General features: G+C 50.3%; 1 protein-coding gene across 4 annotated transcripts in view; it reads left to right on the top strand.

Moving 5' to 3' along the window:
- FSTL4 (follistatin like 4) overlaps positions 1-26470 on the top strand; it is a 459649-nt gene that overhangs the window by 241160 nt on the left and 192019 nt on the right. For all 4 annotated transcript variants that reach the window (XM_042983884.1, XM_042983866.1, XM_042983874.1 and 1 more), the window contains one exon: positions 9822-10070. In XM_042983884.1, the coding sequence (XP_042839818.1) occupies positions 9822-10070 (249 nt within the window). The remainder of the gene's footprint in view (positions 1-9821; positions 10071-26470) is intronic.

Below are 26470 nucleotides of genomic sequence, written 5' to 3'. Positions count from 1 at the left end.
GAGGGTGGGAGCTGACAAGAGAAGAAATGATATTATCTATTTGATACTGTTACTAAGCTTTGTTTTGATAATATGGCTGCTAATCCCATTGAGAGAAAAGGGCAGATCTTTGAGAAATTGACACCCTTCTGATTAGAAAGTACTGATTTTTTTTTCTACACAAATAATAGATATTCTAATTGAGCTCCATTTTTAAAAAAATAACAGAATAATCAAGGAGATGATCATGCTGTTCTGTCTAGTTGTGACACACATCTGTGATAAGTGATCTACCAAGGCAAGATGTTGACCTGGGGGCAGCTCTTGTACAGCAGGTAAAGGGCCCTAGAAGAAAGTCGCCTCCCCTCCATGCTCGTAAGTCTGGAGCATAAATGTTGGGGAGCACCACGGTGCCTCATGCTGAGAGTCTCTGCAATAAGCCTTGAAATAATTGGAAGCAGCCCACGGTGTCATGGCCTTGAATCATTAGTTGGTAGAGAAGCAGGAAAGAACCCACATAATGAGGTATCAGCGGGAAAGTAGAGACCCATCGAGAGCGGCAACATCTGGCCCCCTCGGCTCGAAGATTCAGGGAGCCCCGAGGAGCCAGAGAAAGTGACAAGAGAGCTTGGAACCAGAAGGAAAAATGAGAGGTCTGGTGGCAGAGAATAAGACAGATGCAAACTGAAGAGGCTTTAGGCAAAGAACGGGAACTTGGGGACAGGAATACATTTGGAGGAAGTGCTCTAAAACAAAACCATTTTGCAAAAGAAACTCTCCCAAGGGCAAAAATCCTATTGTGGTTCCCATTTTCATGCAGCTTTTCTTTTTAAGAAGGTCTATGAAATAACCCTTCAGAAGCCCGTTGAGGTAGCTTGATAAGGGCAAACCGAGACACAAAGGCAAAGAAGAGATGGTTTTATTATAGCCAAAGACAGGCGAGGTAGGACACGGGCTTTTATATTCCTAAATTCACTGGCATGACGTTGTTTTTCCTGTCTCACGGGATCTCTGTAGAAGCCCCTCGTGATCCTGTTGAGGAAACTGAGGCTCACACAGGAAGGAGACTTGCCCGCCCTGTGCTTTCCACGGTGTCCACTCTTTCTGCTACTCACTGTGTCTGCTTCTTTAAAACCACTGATTTCTGAGGACTTGGATCTCTGGCCGGCAAGCTTAATCAAATTCAGTCTTTCCCCTGGCACTTCCCACAGCCACTCTGTGTCAGGCCCGTTACTGCACTCTAAACATAAGAAGGAGAACCTGGCTCTTGCCCTGATACCAGAGAGACATCGCCATCCCTGGCCCGAGAGCATCAAATGACTGTGAAGTCCAGCTGCTGAGGGCCCTGCCCCAGGACCAGCTGTTCTGTCTGAAGATCCAGAGAAGCAGGAGGTCCCCACCTGTGCTGTGCAAAGTGCTGTGTGCTGGCCAGCAGCCCGGGAGCCCGTCTTAGATGGAGTATGCCTACGGGAGGCCTCGGGGAGAAAGCTCTAAAAATCATGAGTCAAGCCAGTTCACCGTTGTCACACAAAGTAGAGATCAAGGTGGCATCACGGCATGAAGGGCTCCCAGAAGGAAAGGAAACACACCAGGACCTGAGCGTGGTAAGCGGGCCATGGGCTGTCTTTGAAGCTGAGCTCCAGGCTCTCCTGGCAGGGTAGAGGCCCTGAGATATTGAGTGGAGCCCACAGAGGTTGGGGCAGCCATTCAGTTCTCTGCCCTCAGAATGTGTGATTTCAGGCTCCCTCACCTTGGAGGCTGGGCAGAGTTTACACAGTGCGAGTGAATCCCCAGGGCGAAATTGCAAAGGGAAGCATGTCCTTGAGACATGCTGAAGCTTGCTGTTTCGAGTCTGCCTTTTAGAGCCAGTCAGTACAACTTATATCTCAGTGTAATTATGCTCTCCTTTTCATTAAGGTGGGCCTCCTGAAGACCGTCACTAGCCCACACTTGTGTCCACTTGCGTCAGTAAAACCAAATGGCTTCATAGCTTTCGGTACTGTTCACTCTGTCACTGTTTGAATTGAACACTTATGATGTGCCAAGTTCTCTCTATGAATTATCTCAATTAGTCCTCAAAACAATCCTGTAAGCATCAAACCATCGTTGTCTTCTTTTTTAAAGTAGGTGGGGCTCCTGGGTGGCTCAGTCGGTTAAGCATTCAACTTCAGCTCAGCTCATGATCTCCTGGTTCATGAGTTCGAGCCCCACATCGGGCTCTGTGCTGACAGCTCAGAGCCTGGAGCCTGCTTCGGATTCTGTGTCTCCGTCTCTCTGTTCCTCTCCCGCTCATGCTTTGTCTCTGTCTCTCAAAAATAAAACTAAATAAAACTTTTTTAAAAAAATCAGAGGGAAAAGTGGGTTGGGAACTTGGCAGGGGTCACATGGCTGACAAGGGTAGGAATTCAGGGCTGTGTCAATGCTGAGGCTTAACCCTGCATCTGGTGGCGCACCCCTGCCCCCGCTCACTCTTGCTGTGCACCACCAGGTGCCCTTCCCACATGGGAGTTCTTGGCTGTGACAGCAAAGCTGAGCTCAGTGATTGGGGGCTCTGTGTCCTCCCTTCTGGGGTCTCTCTGAGGCTGGGGGCTCCAAGGACAGGAGATGCCCAGGGTAGGGGGGAAAGGTGAAACTCCATGACGGCCTTTTCAAATGACATCTATAGCTGTAGGTACTCCGTGGTACTGGGGGAAATCCCCAAAATTTGGAAATAAGGCAAAAGGCAGGTGACACATCCTCCCAGGTCACCCTCAGCAGCATTTAACAGGCTCACCCAAGGGTTGTTTATGATCTGGACGAGAGGATGCAACTCTGTTTATCTCACTAGGTGCTACTGTCTCGAGGCCCTTACTCTGCAGTTAGCCGCTAACTCATAGATTTGTGCCCAGTACAAAGGTGGACTGTTTCTTCTTGGTGGAAAAAATGGCCCCAGAATTGTGTCTTCTTGTCCTGTATGTCATTCACCAGCTGTGTGCCTCACCTGGCCCACTCAGCCCCCATTCATATACCCCTCCCATTTCTCCCCTGAACCAGCTTCTCACTCCTGTGGTCCCTTCATACATGGTCAACTTGTGCTCACTTTATATTCTCATGAGAGGCATGTTTTTAAGTTTGGGGAAAGTATGCTTTGGTACAGTGTTCATCTGTGATTAGAAATAACCACCTCCAAAGGCCTTGGCTGGAAACATTGCATAGTATGTAGCCCCCAGTGGTGGGTTAGATACAGACTCCTTGGCCAGAACTGAGAGCCTGCTGAAGGTTGAAGGTCTTCCCTCCCCTTTGTTCCAGGCATTTCTGACTTTGGAGTCATGGTTTGTTTTGAAGCCAGTTTGTCCAACCTCAGTTTACTATCTGTGAGCAGTGCATGTGACAAGCTGCATCAACTCCCAGAAATGGATAACCAGATATTTCTGTTAAGTGATGGGACCTAGAAAATTGGGTCACGTCTTTCAGAGCTAGTCAAAACTCTGCTTTTAAGAAGCATATGATTTTCTCAGCTTAGGCTCTCCTTTGGGGTCCCTGAGAGGAAATCGCATCTGCCCAGGGGTGACCTCAACAATCTCCAGAAAAAAAAAAGGCTGGGGCTGGGGACAGGGGTAGGGAGGTGCTACAGCTGAGAGGCATCCCTCCCGATGGAGAGACGGGGCCGCTGGCCAAGGGTCAATGCATGACGAGGAGTGGGTTTGGCCCTGTGATGTTCAGAGACCCAAGCAGGGCTTCCTCCTATAGCTCCGTAAACATCCAGCCCTTAGAGAAGGTGTTAAATGGCCCTTCGAGCCGCATGCTCTTGGTGCATGAGCAGCAGAGATCCCGTAGGCCAGTCGTGCTGATGTTTGGAGGTGTCCTGCTGATGGAGAGGCTCAGACTGTGTACCCTCCTGGCATGAATTCCACATCCCCAGCTGAGAAGATTATCTCATGATCTGGAGTGAGACTAATTGAAATCTGGGCTCTACTACCTACAGCCCATTTGTTGTCTGACCATAGGCAAATCACTTCTTGACTTGTATTTCCTCATCTGTAGCATGGGCATATGTCTATGTACATACACACTCAGGATGAAGCCTGTGTGTCTCTTTCGTAGGGCTTTTATAAGGACTAAAGGAGAATTAGATGAGCTCACGTGTTCTAAGTGTTAAGCAAGACAGGCCTCAGTAAACAGTAGTTACTTCATACATTGCCCTCTCAGTCTGGGTACTGGAAATGCACACCTCTCTAGGGGGAACTACAGATTCTCTTCCCATCACTTGAGTAGGAATAAGACTTTCCAGGGCAGAGATGGACCTGAAACCCCAGCACCCAGGGCACCCAAGAGTATGTCGGTTCCCACCAAGGTGGCTCATGGTGAGAGCCAGAAGGGCTCTAGAAGGTGCAAAGAGCCTTCTGGCTGGCCGGTGGGAGTGTTTGAGGATGGGCCCCTTTCAGGCAGGAGTAGAGCTGGGGTGCTGAACATCAGAGCAATTAGGCCTGTCTCCAGCACTCATTACTCAGGGGCTGAGAAACACTTCCAGAGAGCCAGAGTCACCCCACTTTTGCAAAGGTACACTTGGGCAAGGTGGCATCTTTGCACCTGCACTCACAGCTGCCTGCAGACTGGGTCTGCCAGGCAAGGTTTGCCTCAATGTGAGTGGGCTTCTTCCTGTGTCTGCCCCTTGCTGTGTGCACTGAGCTCCAGGGCCCACAGGCTGCTCCCTCTCCCTGGCCCCAGGGCTCTGCCCCTTCACTTTCAGGTCTCAGGGCAAATCTCACCCCCTCAACGAGGCTCCTCTGACTCCAATGGCGTTGGCCCACTGCGGTGCCCTGTTTCCTTCCTAGCATTTGTTTGTCATTTGCCCACATCTGTTTGTTGTTTGCCTGTTCACATACTTGTGTGTCTCCCTACACTGCTGTGTACTGCCCCGAGGACAGTGTCCTGGTCTGCCTTGTATCCCTGCAGCTAGAATAGGGTCTGGCACATAGGAGGTGCTCCAGAACTATTATGGCTGAAGAGGTGGATGGAGAGCTGGCAGGCATGCACTCCTGAAGCACCCCATGTTACCACCCATGTGGGGCATAGGAACCACACTGACTGGGGGAGCTGGGTTTCTGCTGGGTCTCACACAGCCTCAAGTTCTGCAGCCATGTACACGGCACTTGTGCATTCTCTGCAATGAAGGAGTCGAAGTTCACCACTCTGTCTCCCGACCACCTTGGGCATGTCTGAGTATGTAAGTTTTCTTGGGAGGGTGGAGGTGGGGAGACCTGGGACCATTACCTACAGCTCCTGGATGGCACACCATGTATAGCTGCACACCTCTGTACACACGGCACTCTCCCAAAGGCAAGTTCTCAGCTCTAGGTCCTTAAAAAACCCAACCATGACCCTGGCCATGTGCTGCAGCTCCCTGGTGAGTGTACAGATGCTCAGGAAATAAAGCATTTGGGGGCACCTGGGTGCCTTGGTCAGTTAAGCATCCGACTCTTCATTTCAGCTCAGTTTATGATCTCATGGTTTGGGGGATCAAGCCCCGCATCTGGGTCTGCACTGACAGCGTGGAGCCTGCTTGAGGTTCTCTCCTTGTCTCTCCGCCCCTCCCCCAGCATGCCCACTGGCTCTCTTCTATCTCTCAAAATAAATTACTTTTTAAAAAGAAAAGAAAAGGAAGCATATAATCCATCTCTAAAGGGCTATGTCTACTGACAGGTGGAACTTAGTTCCTGTACAAGGACCTGTTGTCTGCAGAAGCTGGAGACTGCTGTGCGAGGCTGGGCTCATGGCAGGCAGCAGTGAGGCTGTCACTGCAGGGCCGCTGGGTTATGGCTCTGTACATGCCTTCTGCAGCCACATTCCACTCTTCTTGGCCTGCTTTGGGCCCCACAGCGTGGGTGGGAGAGCCAACGTCTGACCTCACTGTGACTTTACGGCAGGGTGGGATAAGGTAGTGAGGATTGCAGCCCTATTCCTTTGCTGGGCGAGGAGTGAACCTCCTAAGACAGCATAATGGAGAGGGCACTCTCTGGGACAAGTTCCGAGACAGAAGTGCTGCCCTGGGAGGTCTTGCCTGAGGCAGTTAGCATCCCAAAGTAGAAGACTAGCTTCTTTCCCCTCACATGCCACCGGACACCATCCCTGAGAGGGAAGCACTCACTGATGTACTTTGTGCCAGGAAACCAGTTACAGAGACTGAGTCAGAGTTTGGAAACAAAATCACTGAATTTTTGGCGCCGTGTGGGGTGGTCAGTGGTGAGAAAACAAGGGAGGGGCCCCCTGCAACAGGTGAATGAGGAAGGACCCACCTCCTCTGTCTGATCCCTGGGTGGGGGTCCCATGGCCTCGGCTTCCTCTGTCCCTAAGCTTCACAACTTAACCTTTGCTGGGGGTGATGGCAGTCCCAAGTCTGTGAGTTCAAATCAAGACTCCTGGTCCGAGTCACAGAGGGGGGTCTCTAGCACCAACTGGTACAAATGGGCTTGTTTCTCTGCTGCCATAACTTTCATGTAACAATTCCCATTTCTAACTGTGTTCAGTAAATTTAATTAGTGTCTAAAAGCAGCTTATTTGGTAAGATGATCAGTTTCTAACCTGGGTAAACGACTTTCTTTATGACTATAAATTAAGCACATTATATCTTTTTCATGCATCATGGTCGTCCTCATAAATACTGTAGGCAGTTGCTGATGGTCTCACTTGGTTACCTTTCCCATTACTGTTTTATCATAGTCCCACTAGGACTGGGGAGTTCATTCTGTTTTAATAACAAGGAGGAAGTGGTAACAAGGGGCTTGTTTAGTGCACAACCCACTGCTTGGTCTGTGTCTCTTTGGCCAAGGATGGGATTCCAGACCTACCTCTGTGCAGGGCGTTCCCAGCTCTTTGAGGGGCCTGCTGGCTACAGATTGGGAAAGGCAGGTACATGGCTGTACAGCTCTTTCTGCCTAATTGCAAATAATTAGGAGCCAAATATTTGCCGACCACCAATTTCCGTGTCAGAGAGAATCTGAGTGTTCTTGATGACCTCTGTAAGCACAAGTTGGCACGTGTTTTCTTAACACTAACTCTCCAGAGCACAGCCTATGGGGGAGGCCTCAGTCATACCCCCTACATGGGCACTGGAGGGCACAATGTCCATTGCTGGTATTCAGAGGCACTCACTGCGATCTGGGCCTGCCGGTGTTTCAGAGAAGAAAGGATCAGGTAGAGGGGGTTCTGCTCATCCTCTACCCTGCCATCCACTGTGGGCTGGCTTTAACTGTCTAGGCTGAATTAGGTGGTCTCTGAGTCCCTTCTTGCTCAGTCACTCCAGTTTCTAGTCTCCTTTACCCCACAAGGCCCACCTCCCTAGACCTTTGTCTCCCCTTTGTGTCTCCCTCCTTCCGCCTTCCCTCCTGCCCTCCTGGAGGAGGCAAGAGGAGATGCATCCCTTAAAAGGTCCCCCCTCGGGGACATGGGGCCCCCACTACCCTCCCTATCTCAACCTCTAACCTGAGGTTTGAGCCATGGCACAAGTCAGAATTAAGGAGGTCACCTTTGAAAACTACTCTTTCTGGGGCTGCTGGGTGGCTCAGCAGGTTGAGCGCCAGACTTTGGCTCAGGTCGTGATCTCACAGTTCATGAATTCAAGCCCCACATCAGGCTGGGCTCTCTGCTGTCAGTGTAGAGGCTGTTCCACATCCTCCCTCTCTCTCTCTCTCTCTCTCTCTCTCTCTCTCTCTCTCTCTCTCTGCCCCTACACTGCTCACACTCTCTTTCAAAAATAAATACACATTAAAAAAGTATAAAAATAAAACTACTGTGTTTCTTAAAGCCCAAGTGTCTGGGGCTGCATGAGGACAAAGGTCCCATACCTGTAGGGCCTCCCTCATCCACAGAGTGGCACAGGCATTTTCAAGAGGGAATCCAGAGAAGGAGTGCTCAGACTTGTACTGTCAGGAAGCACCTCAGAGAGGCCCCGGACCCCAGGGGTGAGTAGTTGGAGCTGAGTTAGCTGGAAAGTGAGTACAGCCTGGGTGGGCAGTAGAGCCAGGGCAAATGCCCTAAAGCAGGAACTGAGAGGTCAGACACTCAGAAACATTGGCTGTGCTTCTTCAAACTGGGGCGATTAGTGAGTGCCCTTCCCGTCACATGGGGAAGTTTATTAAAACAGTGATACAACAGCACGGATTTGTGCCCTGGCTGTCTTGGGAAAGAAACAAAGGCTGGTATTTTTAGAGCCGTATTAGTTTCTTCTAATAGCCGCCAGCATTTTCCAGGGTAACCCATTTTGCAGCCACCCAGGAGAGTAGTGTTAATCAAACGCACTCTGTGGCAAAGCAGCCATCAACACGGTTGGTGGAGGGCTTCCAGCCCCTGGCCTCCTACTGCCACGCACCCTCAGCTCCCCTCTGCCTGTCAACCTTGACAGAAAGATGTACGCGGGAGCTGATGAATGCCGCCGAGCCTCCACCGTGACATGCAAACATCAGCCAAGTGGATAAAGGAGATTCACGTGCCTGCTTAGGATCCACACTTTTACACTGCTCAGAGATATTTTGACCTTCTAGTTTATTATGATTCAAGAAAAAGTCAATAATTCTTAGCTTGCCAAGGCTGGAAGAATTTAAATGAATTATTGAATCAAGCAGCTAATCTATTGATAACTGATTTTTTTTTCCTTTCAAATCTAGAATGATGAAAAGCAGGCTTAACCAAAAACAAGAAAAAGAAGGTTGTTTTTCCCTCAGACATTTTAATCTCCTGGTATCAGAGTTGGGACCAAAGGTTCAGTGTTGACCTCTGGGGCCATTCTGTCTCACAGAGTATTCTGAAGATTTCCCTAAAACTTAAAAGCAAAGGCTTCTGTGGCCACAAAATCGGAATTTGTGTTTTATTTGTATTTTGATATCCCTTTCTTATTCTCAATTTCTTCTTGCTGCCGTTAATGCTACATGGCAATCATCTCATTTTCTGGGCTCCTCTAGCGGAGTGGAATGATGTTTTGGGGCACTTGCCTGGCCGTTAGCCTAAGCGGACCCTTCCAGCAATAAGATGCTCTACCAGCTGCCCTGCCTACTTGGGCATGTGGGCTCCGGCACCACTGCCTCACGTCACTGTGCTCATATGTTGGGTGCAGCAGATGCCTAGCAGCATGGCAGCAGCCATGCCCAGGGTCTCAGCCTTCCTGTCCCAGCTGCAGCTTTGTGCTTGGTGCTAGAAAAGGATGGGCAGTAGAGAAAGGCTACTGGTCCCACCGCTGGTGATGTGTATCCTAGAGAACCACATTCTCCTTAGAGAGAAAGGTCAACCTCCAGCCTCTCTGCTTTGGCTGCCCCCCATCCCGAACACTTTCTCCTTTCTTACTCCACGCTGACTCCCTGGCCTCTTCAATAGCTCCCCAGTGCCTAACATACCTGACCAAACTTCCATGGCTTGGTATTCTATGTCTCCCAGAATCACACCTTGGCATCCTTCCCCTCCCCACCCAACCCCTGTACAAAACTCCTCCTCACATCAGGTCTGTCCCTGCCCTGTGGTTATGGGAGCTGTGACTCGAGCCTCTGCCTTTTGGCAAACCATCCTACTCTCAGTTGGCAGGGTCCACTGGCACTTCGCTACTGCCATGTGGTCCCCTGTTGACTCTTCCCTCCCAGGGTGGGCAGGGGTGGTGCCTGAGATGCTAGGTGTGAGCCAGCCATAAAACCTGAATGCTGTACAGCAGGGTACTGCTCTTGGCATCCATGGCCACCTGCTGTCAGTAGGGCACAGACTTTTTTGGACACCCTGAGCCCCCAGGCTTTGGCTTCACTGGCAAATGCAACCACAAAGGAAGCCCATGACCTCCACCACTGAATGCTTGCAGCTGACCCTCTGTGTCTTGTGTTTGGCAGGACTTTCTGGCCACGACGGGCTGCCAGCATCCTGTGGGAAGACGTTCTGCAGCCGTGGGAGCAGGTGCATGCTCAGCAGAGAGACGGGGGAGCCCGAATGCCGGTGCCTGGAGGCATGCAGGCCCAGCTACATGCCTGTGTGTGGCTCCGATGGGAGGTTTTATGAGAACCATTGTGAGCTCCACCGTGCTGCTTGCTTGCTGGGGAGGAAGATCGTCATCGTCCGCAGCAAGGACTGCTTCCTTAAAGGTAGGAGGATGCCTCCTTGCCCCTTTGCTTTTGGATTTGAGGATGGATCTTCTAATGCCCTTTTGACAAATGGCTTGGGTGCTGAGTCTGCAGGTTGAATGTGTAAAGGCAGGAGAGAAAGAGGAAGGCTGGAGCTTTAGCCAAAGGATAGCAGCAGCAGCATTTCGGCGATGCATGTTTTATGTGTGTCCACCTCCAGAGATCCCCAGCCTTTAGAGGGGGCTCCTTGGAGAACAGAATCTAGGCAGACCTTTGGGATAGGGCAGGGAGGGGAAGAGAATGCTCAGGAGAAAACCCAGCACGGGCCTACAGTGGAGACAGAAAATGGGCTGCTGAGTCTCCCAGGCATCCAGAGGGGAGGGACAGAGCTCTGGCCCCTCCCTACAGGCCCCCAGGCCACAGTGGTGTGACCAGGACATCAGGGCATTCTCAGCAGCAAAGCACAGGTCTGTTGACCTGAAGCAGCCACTACCAGTGCTGCCTGCTGCCCCGTGAAGGGCCACTTTCCCACTTCCATGCGTGGGCTGTGGCAGCGGGAGCACAGGAGGGACGTGTCCTAGAACCGACAGTGCTCTGCTAGGTTGAGTTTCTCCTGTGATGGGAATAGTCTTGGACACTTTCATGGCTGTGCTTATGACACTAATGCTGAGGTGCTTCAGAAATCATGAGGCACATTATGGAAATGAGGCCAAAATGAGTCCAGGAAAAATGTCCCTGGTCTGAAAGCTCTGCCCAGCCTCATGCCTGCTGATTCCCCAGCCCTGTGAGCACTAAAACACTTGACCACTTGCTCCAGCTTTATTGGCCATGTTGAATTTTATAGACTGATGTTCCGTTCTCCAGTTTCCAATATCCCCCAAATTGCATCTTTCTAAAGGTTTTTATTTCTGCATCAGAGTGTGCCCAGCCTCCCTCACCATCGGTTATTCAAACAGCATTTCTCATGTCAGGCCAGGGAAAAACCACCACCGTGAAACCTGCCTCAGTGAGGGATGATGGGGGAGAGCTGGAGAGGATGGGGGCTGCTGGTGCAAGCAGATTAGGGCTCAGTTCTGCTTCATGCTGATTGAATTTATCCACCGAATCCTTCTGATTCATTGAGGTTTTATACAGATTTTGTGAATGCCCACCTACTGAACAGCAGTACCCACAAGCTCCCAGAGAGACTTGGGGCAGCCCGGCTCTGCCACTTTCCAGCTGTGTGATCTTGGGCACATCACTCCGCTTCTCTGGGCCTTTCCCTTTGCTATAAAACGGGGCTTATTGGCAGTACAACTTGCTCTGTGGAGAAAAGTAAATGAGATGCCGCACAGAAACCACCTAGCATGTGGCAAGCACGTCGCAAGTGTTGTGTATTAATGACACCTGTACTCATCTTTAATCTAACGTGGCCTCAGATGTAGAGCAGGGAGGAGAGGAGATCATGCAGGGACCACAGAGGCAGGAACAAGGGCCCTGCCTAGCAGGTATGGGGCCTCCATGGCTTGTTGGTGGGTGGGATTGGGGAGTAAGGTGCTGAGGGTCAGGTCCTGTGAGATCCTGGAGATGCCTAACTGGAACCAGGACTCCCCTTTTTACAGACCTACCCCGGTGGGTCTGGATCCCATGGAGGAGCCTTCTCTGCTTCCTGCTCAGGTCAGCTCAAGTCCTAGGCAATGGGAAGGCCGGCCCGACTCTCTCCTCCAGCATTCCCACAGGGAGTGCCCAGCAAACAGTGAGGACCTATTCACTGACCCCAGGGCCTTGGCAGGGATGGGAGGCAGGCCAGCCCTAGGGAGGGGGCTTTGGGTGAGCACCTCTCCACCTTCACCAGAGCCATGGTTCCAACGGGGAGCAGGAAGAAACAGAGTGACAGAGGGCTGGGGGGTAGGGTCTTAGAAGAAAGGAGAGGGGGTAAAGGACACTATAGTACAACCCCACCTCAAGAGAGCAGAATATTTAATGGCATCTTCAGCCCCACCGATGACAATTTGTCTTTTGTCCCTAATTTCCGGGGAGTTATTGATAGAGGAAACTGAAAAACACCTTCTTTTTTCATGCAAACAAAAATTCTAAATTCATCCATGTTCCATTCTCTTTTTCTACCAGTCTTTACAAAAAGAAGTTCTGACTTCATTTCCCAGTTTGATTTGCGCCCCAGAGTCTCTCTTAGGACACTCCTTATGGGGCCGGAGTGTGGAGAGAAAGGGGAACGTGGTGGTGGATTCCAAGGGGCCTCAGTTTAGAGCGCACCCTCCGCGGCCAGGCCCTTGTGCCCTTGGTGGGGAGGAGGGTGGGGGGGGGTAGGTTCTCCTGAGCACTGCGTGGGTACCATGGCCCTTGTGCCCCGCAGGGGAGGAGAGGCGATATTCTAAGCCCCATTTTCAAGAAAACTTGTGGTATCACATTCCAGTTGCTATGGCAATAGAATTCCTTGTGAATGTGAAATGAAATATAACATCATTTTAGAGATCATTAGCATTTGAGAAAAGCAAAACTGAACTCAAAAGCATTGCTTCAGCTCATATTTGTAGCTTTTGATACCAGCTTTCTGGACATCCCAGGCAGGGTCTCTGTCGCCAAAAATCAGGGGGACAGTGGGATATAGGATGTCCTCTCTCTCTCTTCTGGTGGCAAAATCAGAGTCACATTTGTCGTCAGCCCCAAATACCACCAGAGAACACCAAGATAGTGGGTGGAATTCTCTGTAACTTTAACTTCTTTAGACTTTGTGTTTTAAAAGTTACCTTGTGACATGGTATTGTGTACCCGTTGGCACTTTTAAAATTGTTTTTCTGTCTCGGATTTGAATGCACGCTGTATCTCTCGTATTCTTCCAGAAGACAAGCTTGCCTTTCAGCCGTCACTCACTACACCAGGGTTGTATTATCCCAGATGATACAGTGTCATAGTTGGGCAGTTTTCCAAACAAACCATGAAATTATGGAAGAAAGAAGCCTGTTAGGGCTACAGTTCTAAATGGATCTTGAGATTCCTCATCCCGTATGGTGTTTTAGGTGCATTTTGGTGCTTCAGAGGAGAGTTCCCAGGCTCGTGAAATCGGAGGAAATGATTTCCATTTTTAACCCAAAATTTAAACATACATTTAAAAATTTTTAATTTTTAAATTTAAAAATGTAACCAAAAATTTTAACCAAACATCTAAACATGTGTAAATTTAAACAGGGTCACTAACAAATCTTTAAGTGTTACTACACAACAGGGCCATAAAAACCCACCCTTTTGTTGCCAGGCACAACAGATAGGTCGTGCTGCCAAAGGACTTCCTTCTTCTTTTCTTCTTGTTGTTGCATTATTGCTGTTACTTTGAATGTTGTTGCCTTAGGAACTTAAATTAGGTCTCACTACCTTGAGGCCGTTTTCATACTTTTTGCAAGTCTTTTCTGCCCTGCCAGGGAGAGCTACTCACATTCCCATGTGGGGGCCCAGCCTTTGGTCTCGCTCTGTTGGAGCAGGCCCCTGCAGCCAGGGACGTGCTAAGGCCTGAGCAAAAGCATGGTGACAGCATCCCAGGGAGGCCCAGACTGGGGGGCAGTGTGGCACAGGCTCAAAGGTACTGGCCTGAGATCAGTCATGGGGCCATACCACACCTCGCTGGACGAGGCAGGTGAGCTCTCTGTGCCTCACTTACCGCATCTGTCAAACGTGAATGCCCGTAGCACCTACCTCAGACGGTGCCGTGAGCAAGAAAGCAGCAGTGCCTGACCCATAGTGCGCTCTCTTCTCTAAGCAGCATCAGGATGATGGGGATGCTGTTGCAAACTTAGGGATACAACTGAGGGGCTGGTGCCGCCCTCGTGCAGCGCTGTGTATGAGCTGAGAGCTCCAGGAGGTGGGTGCTTCTGTGAATGAGGAGAGAGAAGATCATTGGTTCTCCATATTTATTTAATGAGTGGCTAGAATTTGATCTCCAAACATCCACACTAAATTCAGCTTCTCCAGCTGCCTTGCTGTTCTAGAAAGAAATGTAATGAATCCTTTAAGTTCACCTAGAGAGTTAGAGATGCAAAAGAAGATCCAATAGTCCCTAATTCTGGGTCTAGAGGAAGTTTCTGGAAAGGCTTTTGGGAACTGCCAGCTGAGGGTGAGAAGGGGCACGTCTAGGGAAGAGACAGTGAGGTGCGTCTCCAAGGGTGATTGAGGGCGCGAGGGTATCCTAGGGGTACAGTCAGGAAGGTACCTGTAGACTGAGAGAAGAGGAAGTGACTGAAATGCAGATCCTGGGGAGCACACGTCCATGCCGGATAAAGGCAGGCATGGGAGGAAGGTGCACTGAGAAAGGCCCTCGCACCAGGCCAGGCAGTTTGCGCCCAAGCGGACTGCGTGTCTGATGAGCCAGTCCAACTTGCCCATTCCCCAGACAGGGATGCTGAGGCCCAGAGAGGGCCGGGGTTACGTGGGCTCTGCCTCACCTCTGCAGCCCGCCCTTCAGAAGCGCCCACAGCTTCCGCACCGTTTGTCCCAGCAAGGCACATTCACAGCACACGCACTTGCTTTATCCTTTTCCCCGAGAGACCTCCTGGTGCAGAGGTGGAGGGCTCAGGAGCCTTGGTCCATGGGGAAGGCCTGGGCACTACTGGACTGGGGCCTACTGCCCAGGTTATCAAGAAGCCCAGGTGGGAGCTGCCCCAGGAAAGCTGGTTCAGTCATGCCAAACTCGTGGGGCCTCTGACATCACAGCACCAGACCACTCTCTCCCCTGAGAGGAAGGGTTAAGAACTCAGGATCACCCAGAGGCTGCTGGAAGGAGCCCCAGGACAAACCAGCAAAGCCTCTAACCCCAACCTGAAGGCCCTTCCTGGCTTTTTGGCACTGGCCTCCACTTTCTCTTCAAAGCCTCTTTCCTGTTTCCAATTTCTTCAAGTTGCACTTCCACTCCTGGCCCCACCCACATTGTGCCCAGAGGCCGCCACTGCTCCTCCAATCCTGCAGAGCAATCTCCGTGCGCCAAGTGCCCTTCCTGGCCTTCGCTTTGAGCTCCACACAGGAGAGTGTGGCCATTCCCTGCCAAGCCACCCAGCTTCACAGGCGTTATCGAGTGTCTCCTGGGTGCCAGGCTGTGCTGGACCTGAGGACACCCGTATGATCAGGACTCCAGGTCTGACCTTGTGGAATTGACAGCCAAAAGAGGGGTCCACCTCCAGTCCCCAGCATTCTCGGGGCCAGTATATGGGGGCCGCTCTAGCCAGAGACCCCCCCCCCGCAAGACATCAAGGACAAGTAGGGATCTTCATGGACTGTCCCCTGTTTCGGAGCCTCCCCCGTAGATTCTGCTCTCACCAGTGCAAGCACCTGGGGGTGACTGAGCTGCAGGTTCACTGCAGCCCTTCCCCAGGGCAGCGGCCGTTGGAGCTCAGTCATCCGTTTCTCCTATCTGCTTCCACCATCAAGAAACACAACTTCACACAAACGAGTATGTTCTCGGGAGATTTCCTCTAGGTTTTATGCAAGAAAACGACTTGGTGTGTGCACCCCACAAATGTGCAAGAATGTTATCAGTGCAGCATGTACTGTGTGCTTCACAGAACTGCTGTGCTTTCGATGAATTAATTACATTCCAGTAATTAAAAATTGCTAATAAGTTACTGAGCTGAGAAAGTCTCGCACCGCGTGGATTTCACTTATGGAAACAAGCCACAGCCTCTGAGGCCCTCGCACTGTTTCCTGCCCTTTCCTGACACCCCTCCCTCATATGTCCAACCCCTCCTCGGTCACCTCGGCCAGCTCTGGGTGTCTCCTCCTATCCCAGCCTCCCTCTAGGCACCAGTTCATGTTCCCCCTCCTCCCTTCTCTCCCACTCACCCAAGATGCTCCCCGCACTGGGTGGGTGCCTCCACTGCCCCAGCTCCCCCACACTCTGCCTGGCAGGGTCCACACCGACTCCCATCCCCATTAAGATCAGCATGTCCTAGACACCATGTCCAGATGGCACTTTCCAGGCCTGCTCTTACTGCATCCATCCCGCAGTGGCATCAGTGTTCAGGTGGCCCCAACTCTTGCTCCTGCCATTCCCAGCAGGCTCCTGCCCCCCACACTAGCTTTCCACATGTGGGTTCTCTCTGCGCCCCCCTCAGTGCTCTCCTCTTTCCTTTTCACCCCCTCACTGTTCTTGCCATGCCTCCCATGCCATTAAAACCCAACTGTATCTTCACCCCTGATCTCTCCTCCACATTTCACCTCCAGTTCAGTGCGTCCTGAATGAACTCCCCACCCCTCTCTGCTCCCTCCGTCCCTGACATTCCCATTCCTCACAGAGCATCTCTCTCAGTGATAGCAACAAGCTCTTCACTTTCCAGGGGAATGGACCCCAAGAGACTGCTGCCTCCTTGCAGCTGAATCCCCACACCATAAAACCCCGCCAAGCTTACTTCTTTATAATTTCTCTTTTTACGTTGTTTATTTATTTTGAGAGAGAGGGAGTGGGGGAGGGGCAGAGAGAGAGGCAGAGAAAGAATCCCAACCAGGCTCCACACTATCATCACAGAGCCTGACGCAGGGCTTAATCCCACAAACTGCGAGATCGTGACCCGAACTGAGATCAGGAGTCAGGTGTTTAACCAACTGAGCCACGCAGGTGCCCCAACTTCTCTATAATTTCTTAGCTCTGCCCCTTAGTCTCTACCTCTTCTGCTGCCACACATACCTATCCCCACCCGCACAACCTCTGGGATCCCCTAGCTGTTCTCCCAGCTCCTAGCCACCTCCTCCTTCTTGCCCACCTTCTATATGGCTTTAAAAGCGAGCTTTCCAAGAGGTGACTTTGACCATGGCCCTCCCCTACCTTCACCTTTCCATGCATTCATTTAGCAAACATACACCCCTTGTGAGTAAGGTGTATTCCAGGCCCTGGGGATACAGTAGTGCACAAAATGCACATGATTCCTTCCCTGATGGCACAAGTGGTCTCTTGTCCTAAGAGATGAAGAGTTTCAAGCCATAACAAGTGCTCTGGAGGAGAATAAAGCATGCACAGGGGTTGGTGAGAGCTTCTAATATGAGAAGAGACATCTGAGCAGATCCCTGAAGGAAATTGGGAGGTTAGGGAGTGAGCTGTTTGAAAATCTGGGGGAAGAGGTGGCCAGTGCAAAGACCCTGAGGCGAGAGCTCACCCAGCATATTTGGGGATCAACAAGGAGGCCAGGGTAACTGGAGCAGAGTGAGGAAGGTGAGAGAGATCTAAGTGGAAGTCAAAGGAGCCTCGTTGGCCATTGGAAGCCTAAGCTCTTAACCGCTGTTCTCTTGTTTCCTTTCTCATTATTTTGCCATATCCACTAGTGGGTGGCCTGGAGGGCACCGTCCTGTTCACCACCACCCTGGAAAGCTGTGTGGTTTGTGCTGTGGCTGGAAGAGACAACCTGCCCAGGGGCTGCCAAACATCTCCAAGTTCCTTCTTTACCTGAGTTAAACCCACGGGGCCTGGGGATTTCCTGTGAGCCCCAAGCTGACCAAGGTGCCATCAGAACTTCTTCCAAGAGTAGAGGCCTCCCTCTCTTGTAACTTCTTGTCAGCCTGCCCATCTTCCCACTCTACTGAGTATCCTTTGAGTGAGGAAATATGATTTATACTTTTAGCCCTAGCACTTGGAGATGTTCCATTCATTTTTTTTGGATGAACACACAAATTGATGATTATGTGTTAAATAGGATATATGCAATCCCTTAGAGGTCCCCAAGTGAGAGAATGGGAAGCCCCATTAGAGGCCTGTGCCGTATGCATCAGAGGGTCCCAGCAAAGGAAAAGCTGGATTTATTTACATGCCCAAAGACAGGTTGGATTCTCTCTGGTGGGGGGTGGAGCATCAAGAGTATTGAAGGAACACAAGGAAAGAAGGGCACAGAAGGAGGCAGAGGAGGGGGTGACATGGAACCTCCTGTTCCCCCAAGCTTCTCTCCAGCAGGCTGCTTGGGGAAGGCCTTGCATAGAGAGAAGAGGTGCCTTTGGCTCTCTAGCTGCTTAGAACCATGTAATGGAGCCCATGGCCAACACTGGGGAGGCTCTGGATGATGATCAGGAGTCAAATGTTTAATTACTGGAGCAAGAAGAAGTTGATTTGGGACTTCTTTAAGGGTCTCGCCTATTGCGCCTTCAATTAAGATCAAGACCCTGTGTAGCAGCCGCTAAATGACACTGCATATTGAATCTCTGTGCTCAAGCAGTTTATCTAATTATCTGTGTGACAAACTCAGCAGCTGTCACACCAGCCACAACTCAAATATGTTGACTCTGGGCCCCCCGGCTGCAAGTGTTTTCTGCTTACTAACAGGCTGAAGGGAAGGGCTTATGCGCTCTTCTGTGCATGTGGAATCCCTTTCAGGTTCTTCTCTTGCCTGATGATGGAAGTTGCTGAGGGAGCCATTGCTGGGGAGGATGGTGTAGGAGTTGAGCAGAGGCCTGGGGTCAGTCCCTCTCAGTTCTCAACCCTCCCTGCCTCCCCCCTAGCCCCTGCTGCTGTCATGCACGTCCAGCCTCTCTGCCTGCTCTTCTGAAGAGGGAGGCATTGGCCCAAATCGGACCATTTTTTTTCTCCACAGAGAGGGAAGAGCATTTACCATTGTATCACATTAACTGAAATAAATCAAGGGGTTGGGGGGCAGGTGCACACAGTGACCCAGGAAGAGGTAGGTGACTGCTGATCTCCATCAGCACAGAGTATGTGCATGAATGCAACCACTTAGAGGTCCCCAAGTGAGAGAATGGGAATCATGTCACTGAATGCATGCCCACACCAATGACCCAACACTCCTGTGGAGTTGAGTCCTCAGCCAGGAGAGCCAAGGGATGGAGCTACAGAAAGCTGAGGCTCAGCCCTCTGCCACATCCTGGGGCTGGGGAGCCACCCATGGTTCCCATCGCGGGTGGACTGGTGCCCAGCCCTTTGCCAGATGTCACGGGAGAGCCATGTCTAGAACACTAATGAGGGTAGCTAGTGAAGGAAGACAGAGCTTCGCAATGACAGGTTTGGGCACCTTTGTCCTGGTAAGTCCTGTCCTGTGCCTCTCTTCTTCTCGTGTTCTCTTCTGCTTTGAAGCATTTTGATCGCTCATTAATGAAGGTAATCACAATGAAACTACTTTGGAAAAGCCTTTCTAAATGAAACTAGTAAAATTGCTTTGCTTGCGGGAAATTAAAATCACCAGACACGATGAACTCTGCCCACTTATTAGAAGCAGGGGGTCAGAATGGTGCCTTTCTCTTTGTAGCTGAAGGAGGGGTGCATCCAGTGACCTGGGAGGCACATCTGTCTACTTGTCTTCCTTAGGGAACTTCTGTTTCCTCCTCTACTGCTTGTCTTTTAGTCCATTCCCACCCATTTTAAAAAATTTATTTAGTGCTTATTTATTTTTGAGAAAGAGAGGACAGAGCATGAGTGGTGGAGAGGCCAAGAGACAGGGAGACACAGAATCCGAAGCAGGCTCCAGGCTCTGAGCTGTCAGCACAGAGCCTGATGTGGGGCTCAAACCTACAAACCATGAGGTCATGATATGAGCTGAAGTCAGACGCTCAACCAACGAGACACCCAGGCACCCCATTCCCACCCATTTTGATTGCAGAGGTGTGACCAGCAGACCTGGTCCCCAGTGGTCCAGTAAGTGCCTCTGTGAGCCCAAGCCCACCCACTCATTCTGCTGACCATGCTATGTGGCTCACCCAGTGATTCATGTTTCCATTGAAATATAACAAACCGAGGTCTTTTTCATGGGGTTTTACAAAGCACTTCACTTATACCCAGTTCTGTGTGCACCCTTGTAGCTGAGCCTGTCCCCTTCCGAGCCTATCCAGGGATTTCAGGAAGCCTAAATGAGAGGCACATGGGGGAAGGTATGGTGTGTCTGGTAGCTGAATCTTTCCTGATGGGGGTGGTGATCAGGAAAACGGGACTGAGGAAGAGGTCTGCGCAAAGCTGTAGAAGGAGGAATACACCAGAGTGAGGAAAAGAATTGAAAGGGGACATGCCAGGACATGGGGCAGCAGCGGGCACAGTAGCCAGAAGGATCAGCAACACATCGTCCCAGTTACATGCAGAGTTTGTTAGTTGTCCTTTCCACTCAAAACTCCAGACTTTCAAGGGAGTCTCTCTCTCAACTGTTTAGCCACAAGTGCTGGTTACAGGGAAGTGGTGACCAGCCCCCAGTCCCCCAGTGCCGACACTTTGCAGCAATGACCGTGAACAACCTGGGCAGTCTTTCCAAAGCTGAGGCAAGAGGGAAGGGAGGTGAAGCTGGACAGACCTGCCTGAACAAGAACGAAAGAGAACACAGGAGAGGCATAGCTCTCTCAGGATGCAAGGAAAGGGAAATTATTACAAAAAACAAAACAAAAGCCCAGGAGACAGCAACTGTGTTCTCTCAATTCAAGAAAACATGAACCCTGAAATGGGATGAAAAATGGGATTATAAATTGGCTGAGCCGCAGCCAAAAGTGAAATGGAAGCTGGAGGAGGTAAGGAAAGACTATATGGCATCTAGAATGCTGGAGCTGAAGCGCCCCTATGTTTCATGCAGTGAAGGGGAGGATTAACAATGCAGAAATCAAACAGTTGTTCCCCACAGGGAGAGCACAAACTTGAAAACCTCTCTCAGAATGCATAGAAAAAGGAAAGAAAAAAGTAAAGAATAATAATAATAATGTGAGAAAAGATGTCCTACCTAGATAGGTAGGACAGGGATAAAAGTTTAGCTCTTGGTCATCGGTCATCTTAAAGACCCCAGAGCAAATCAAAGGGACACAGTAAGTGAGGAAAGATTGTTTTTTAAATTGCCCTGAGCCGAAAGATTCCTAAAATAAGCCCAAATGAAACTGCTAAAATTTCAGGATTTCAAAAAATTTTTCAAAGACATTTGAAGTGATCAGGCAGAGAGAAAAAGCTGGTCTTCTATAAATGAAAAAAGAAAACCAACTGGTCTTAGGCTTTTCTGCAACATTAAGAAGCAAGAAGGCAATGGAGAACATCTGTAGAGTTATGGGGTGATAATTCTACACTCTTCAAATAATGATCTCTGTGTGGAAAGAACAGAAAGGATTCTCTGATGGGCAGAGGCTCAGATAACATACCACCATGTATTCTTGGCTGGAAAAAAACATACTGAAAGATGAATCCCCAATAATCTAGGGACAAATCAAATTTGGGAAAGAGGAAAGTCATGGTACTCACAGCCTAGAGGTGAGCTAGGGACTCCTCACATGAAAAGTTGTCTAAATGGTTGTTTCAAACATGGTTACCCAAAATGGCAAAGAGAAAAGAAGTTAAATGCAGCTAATTTCTTTGACTCCCTTGTGGGGACTTCAACAGATCCTGCATAATTCTTGCCTTAGTGTGTTAAAAAGCATACATCAGCTCAACTAGGAAATTTTCCATTAACTCCATCCTTCTTGCCTGGAACGAACCCAATGCTGGCCCCAAACAAGTGTCCTGGGTTGTTGCCAGCCACACCTGGGAGCCTTTACTCCTCTGCCTTTGCTATTTTGTCCAGAGACTGTGGGTAGGATCAGCCTTGAGTGAGGTGACCTACCCTAAGATTGGGCCTCCCATGCCTTCATCGTGGTGGGTGAATGTGCCCCCTGCTTCCAGGAAGCTTGCTTGGGTTTGTAACTGGAATAGAAGAAAACTCCAACATGTTATAGGGCGTCCTCCTCGAGCAGCGATGCTCTTACTAATGGCACATGTCACTGTGCCAGTGATGTGGCCTGGACTGTTGATTCTGAGGTCCTGATCGAAATATGTGGTTGCTTGACAAGCAAGGACTGGATAAGAGCTGACCCACGTTGACAGAAAAAGGCCAAGAAGGCAAAAGGTCTGCCTGTTGGTAGGTAGAAGTAGAGATTGGACCCCTAAGACAGGCGGGGCTACCATGATGTAGCCATGCACAGGAGCAAGGGAGAGGCAATCAGGGTGGGCTCACGATTATGGTGGCCACCATTCATTGAGTGCCTGCCAGTCTCCTAGCCCATACCAGATGCTTTATGGGCATTAACTCCTATAATTCTCTCAGTTGGCGTTTCACTCAGGGGCAAAGAGAGGCCAAATAACTTGCCCAGTTACCGAGCTGCTAAATGAGACCTGTGACCTGCCTTCCTCTGTCACTGTGAGCCAGTGGCCCCTCCCGCAGGTGGAAGGGCCTCTATGGGGGGCAGAGGGCTTGATGTGAAGTTGGCAGTATGCGCGAGACTCAGCCAACAAGGTGTGGGGGAGGGCAGCAGCAGGTGGAAAGACTTAATGCAGCTTCACTGTTAGCGGCTGCGCTCCTTCCTCCTCTCCTCACACTCGCCACATGCGACTACCAGACAATGCGTGTGTAAAAGTGATCTTCCCCTAAAAGGAAAAGGATAGAATGTCGCTTTCCCACAGACATCAAAGACTGTCACGGCCAGTCCTTTTAATGAAGTGAATCATATTCACACACATTCAGTCTGTAAACCCCAGTGACCGGCACCACGTGGATGTGGGAGGTGACCGCCCCACAAAGGGAGTGCCCACTCCCCGCCAAGGGACAGGCGGGGACAGGCAACCTGCCATGCTTCCTGATTGCTCCATTCTGTGTCTCTACCTCCGTCTCTGTTCCTTCTTACTGGTGTCCCCACCCCATCCCCTGCCGCATTTTAGCTGCACAAAGACCTTATTTACACGCCAGGCTTGTCTCAAGAAACACTCCTCACAATTTTAAAAGAACAAACGTTCCATTTTAAAAAGTCTTGTGGATCTCAGGGCAAAACCTTTGTGGGTTTCAGGAAGACCTAATGAAGAGAGGGATCTCTAAAAAAGGTGGACAAGGCCCACTGCAGGGAAATGGGGTTTCTCTCCTATGAGAAATGACAGCGGGAGAGCACACACTAATTTAGAGAAACAGTTAACAGGAAGCAAGACACACCCTTGAACGAGTCTATCTAGAAGGTTGGGGAAAAAATAACCCCCACGCAGGGGCACCTCCAGGCTTCCTTTGGGTATAGCTTCACAGGGACTCAGTTGGCTACAATTATAATTCAGTATTTGCAGCATTTATTGTGATGTTACGCATGTCACCCTTTTTCAGAGACCAGAGATCACATGGGAACAGAGAATAGGGTAAGAACTCATGTTAAACACCCATGCTAGAGGCGCCTGGGTGGCTCAGTCAGTTAAGTGTCCGACTTCAGCTCAGGTCATGATCTCACAGTTTGTGAGTTCGAATCCCACCTCGGGCTCTGTGCTCACAGCTCACAGCCTGGAGCCTGCTTCGGATTCTGTGTCTCCCTCTCTCTGCCCCTCCCCTGCTCGTGCTCTGTCTCTCTCTGCCTCTCAGAAATAAACACTAAAAAAAAAAAAGCCCATGCTACCTGCCAGGCCCAGTGCTGGGTACTGTATACATTGGATCCCATTCAGTCGTACGGCAGCCTTTCAGAACAAGGACTTTTATTATCCCAACTTGGCAGAGGTGGACACCAAGATCAGAGAGGTTTAGCGACTTGCCCAGGAACAAGGAGGGGAGAGCTGTCACTCATATTCACGCCTGTCTTATTTAACATGTGCTCTTTGCTTCTCCTGCTCTGTTACATCTCTCGTGTGTATCATGATTTGTGTAATTAACAGACGAAAGCAAGCCTTGGAAATCATCTGATTGTGAAAGCGCTCCATGATTGTTGTTCAGCAACCTGGCAGATTGTGTCTGTGTTCACATTTCTTTTATGAAGGCAGCTTTTTTGTACGTGCAGCTGATGGTCACCTTGCTTTTGGCCACTCTTGCCTCAACAAAAGAATGGTGATGTTTTCTGGAAACCTTTATTCTTTTGTTGCCTTTGCTCATTCTATGCCACGCCTTCTAGGTAAAAAAGGCGAGAGACCTCACAGTAAGCAGCACCTGGTCTCCGTCTTTGTCGGGCTTGGCTGGGAACTGTGTGTGGCTCACCTCAGAGGAGCCAGGGGACAGCTAGCCTCACCCCGTGACCGGTTGGGTTCTGGGGGGTCTGGGAGCCTGTGGGGCAGCCCAAGAGGGGAGCCCTAGAGAAAGGGCTCAGACTGGTGTGATCGGGGACAGGGCCTCTCAGTCAGGAACCCGTGAGCCAACACCAAGGTATGTCCTGAACTTCCCTCTACCTGTTTGTTCACATTCCCAGGGCAAGTAAAGTGGAGATCCTGTCCTCAGCATTTTGTGCGTCAGGGTTATGTTTCAGGATTTGTTAGAAAAACCTGGGATTCTTATGTCTGGGCTATTCATAACTTGGCCAGTTTTAACAGAGCCTTTCATTTATTCGAGAAATACCACTGAGCACCTACTGTGTGCCAGTCTTATTTCAGGGGCTGGGGATTCAAGAAGAGTGTGATGTGGTCCCTACCCTTGGGAAGCTCATAAAGAGCTTGTAAGGAGAGGGAGCATGTAAACCAGGGTAATGAGTCCATTACAGAAGGAACCAGGGAGGCCTTCTGGGGGAGGTACCATCCTGGCTGAGTATTAAATGATAAGTAGAATGGGTTAGACAAAGAGTAAGGGGAAGGGCCTTCTGGGCCAAGGGTTAAGGTATGAATCCAAAATGGGAAGCTCAAGCCAACAACTGCTTTGCCCAGCATGGAGCTTGAGGCAGGGAAATTCAGCAAGAGCTGAGTTTGAGAAGGACCTTTGGCCAAACCAGGGCTAGACCTCGAAAGTCAGGTTATGGAGCACAGGCTCTGTCCTGCGGGCAGGGCTCTAGGGTTTGCAACAGTCTGGCTGGTCTTTAGAAAGATCACACAGTGTCGCCAGCGTGGGAGTGGCTAGTGGTGGTGTAACCCTGGAGTCAGGGAGCCCAACAAGGAAGTGTTCCAGGCATTCAGCAGAAAGATATGGAAGCCAGAACTAGGGGAGTGGACAAAGTTGAGAACTATTCAGGAAGAGTAAATTTGACAGGACAAGGGACTGACTGGGAAGGAGGAAAGGGAGGAGATTGGGGTCAGGAGATGTCCAGGCTCCTGGTCTGGATGGATATGGGTGCCTTTCTCACTGAGGTGGAGACCCAGGAATGAGAGTCTAGAGGTTGGTGGGAAAAGTTAGCATTTGCCCTCGATTTTAGAGGTGAGGGTCCGAGGCTCTGTAGGACATCTGGTAGAGAGGAGTTAGCTTTGTCTAAAGAGCCTATACCTCTAGACCCCAGACATTCCTACCTAAAGAGGTTTTCAAATACTTTGGTTTGGCAACTCAGCCTTGCCTCCTACCCCTGTTGTATGAGTAAGGGTTCTCCAGAAAAGCAGAACCAGTAGGGGAAGGGGGCGTGTATTCTGTGTAAGGAGATTTATTATAAGGATTGGCTCACGTGATAATGTTGGCTAGGAAGTCCTAAATCTGCAGGTAGGCCAGCAGGCTGGAGACCCAGAAGGGACCAATGTTCCTGTTTGAGTCTGGAAACCATCTACTGGAGAATTCTTAGTTGAGGGAGGATTGGTTTTTTTGTTCTATTCAGACCTGAAACTGCCCAGATGAGGCCCACCCATATCCTGGAAGGCAATCTGCTTTATTCTGAGTCCACCCACTTAGATGTTAATTGCATCTAAAACACTATCACATAAAACACCCAGAATAATATTTGAGCACATATCTAGGCACTGGTGGCCTAGCAGGTTGACACCTCCTTAACCCAGGATTGCTCTGAATGCCTTGCTTAGTCCTTGGCCAGGCCCCGTCTAACTCCGCTTTGTCAGGGGGCTCCCACTCCTACCCCATCTAGAGGGCAGGATGCTGACCCAGAAGGAAAGTGCTTGGATGTTCAGTTGGATGGAGGTGTGCATCCTTCACACCGGGGTTCGTTCAGTCTGTGTCCCTGGGCTGTATGTGGGGGGAGGGGGGCTCTTGACATCATCACCCCTGCCTGCCCTGAATCGCAAACCACCAAACCCGATCCCCCACCGAGCACCCAGGAGTTACACAGGAGGGTGGGAGGAGCAACTCCTGACCCCAGAAACCCCCACCCACCTCACCCAGCAGCCTTAGAGGTGGCTTTCTGCCAATGGCTGTTTTCCAGTAAAGTTGTTTTCTTCCTCAAGCCTAATAGTTTAAACAGTAACTGCTTGAAATTATACTTAAACACTCAAATGATAGAAGATGCAAACTGGAGGGGGAAAAGATCAAAGCAGAACCAAGACATGAGATTACTCAGGACACAAGAAAGATACACAAATGGCAGGAGACAGTGGCAGGGCACAGAGGCTGCTGATTAGATCCTAAGGCAGCTCCGTTCCTAGGAAACCTTTGTCTGGGAGCTGCACGCTTCCAGCGGTTCACAGAGACAGGAATCAGAGTATTTGATCAGCAGCCTTGGCTGACTAGAGCGTGGGGGAGAGAGAACAGGACACATGTGGTTCCTCCTGGAAATTGGTAACAGAGACTCCAGCAGGAGACCTGCCTCCTAATAAGGCAGAGGCCAATTAACAGAGCAAATGTTTGAGGTGTCCCCGCCAA

This window comes from Panthera tigris, chromosome A1 (assembly GCF_018350195.1).
Source record: "Panthera tigris isolate Pti1 chromosome A1, P.tigris_Pti1_mat1.1, whole genome shotgun sequence".
Lineage (NCBI taxonomy): Eukaryota > Metazoa > Chordata > Mammalia > Carnivora > Felidae > Panthera > Panthera tigris.
Note: the sequence above shows the minus strand (reverse complement) of the source record. Positions and strands in the feature narration are given on the sequence as shown.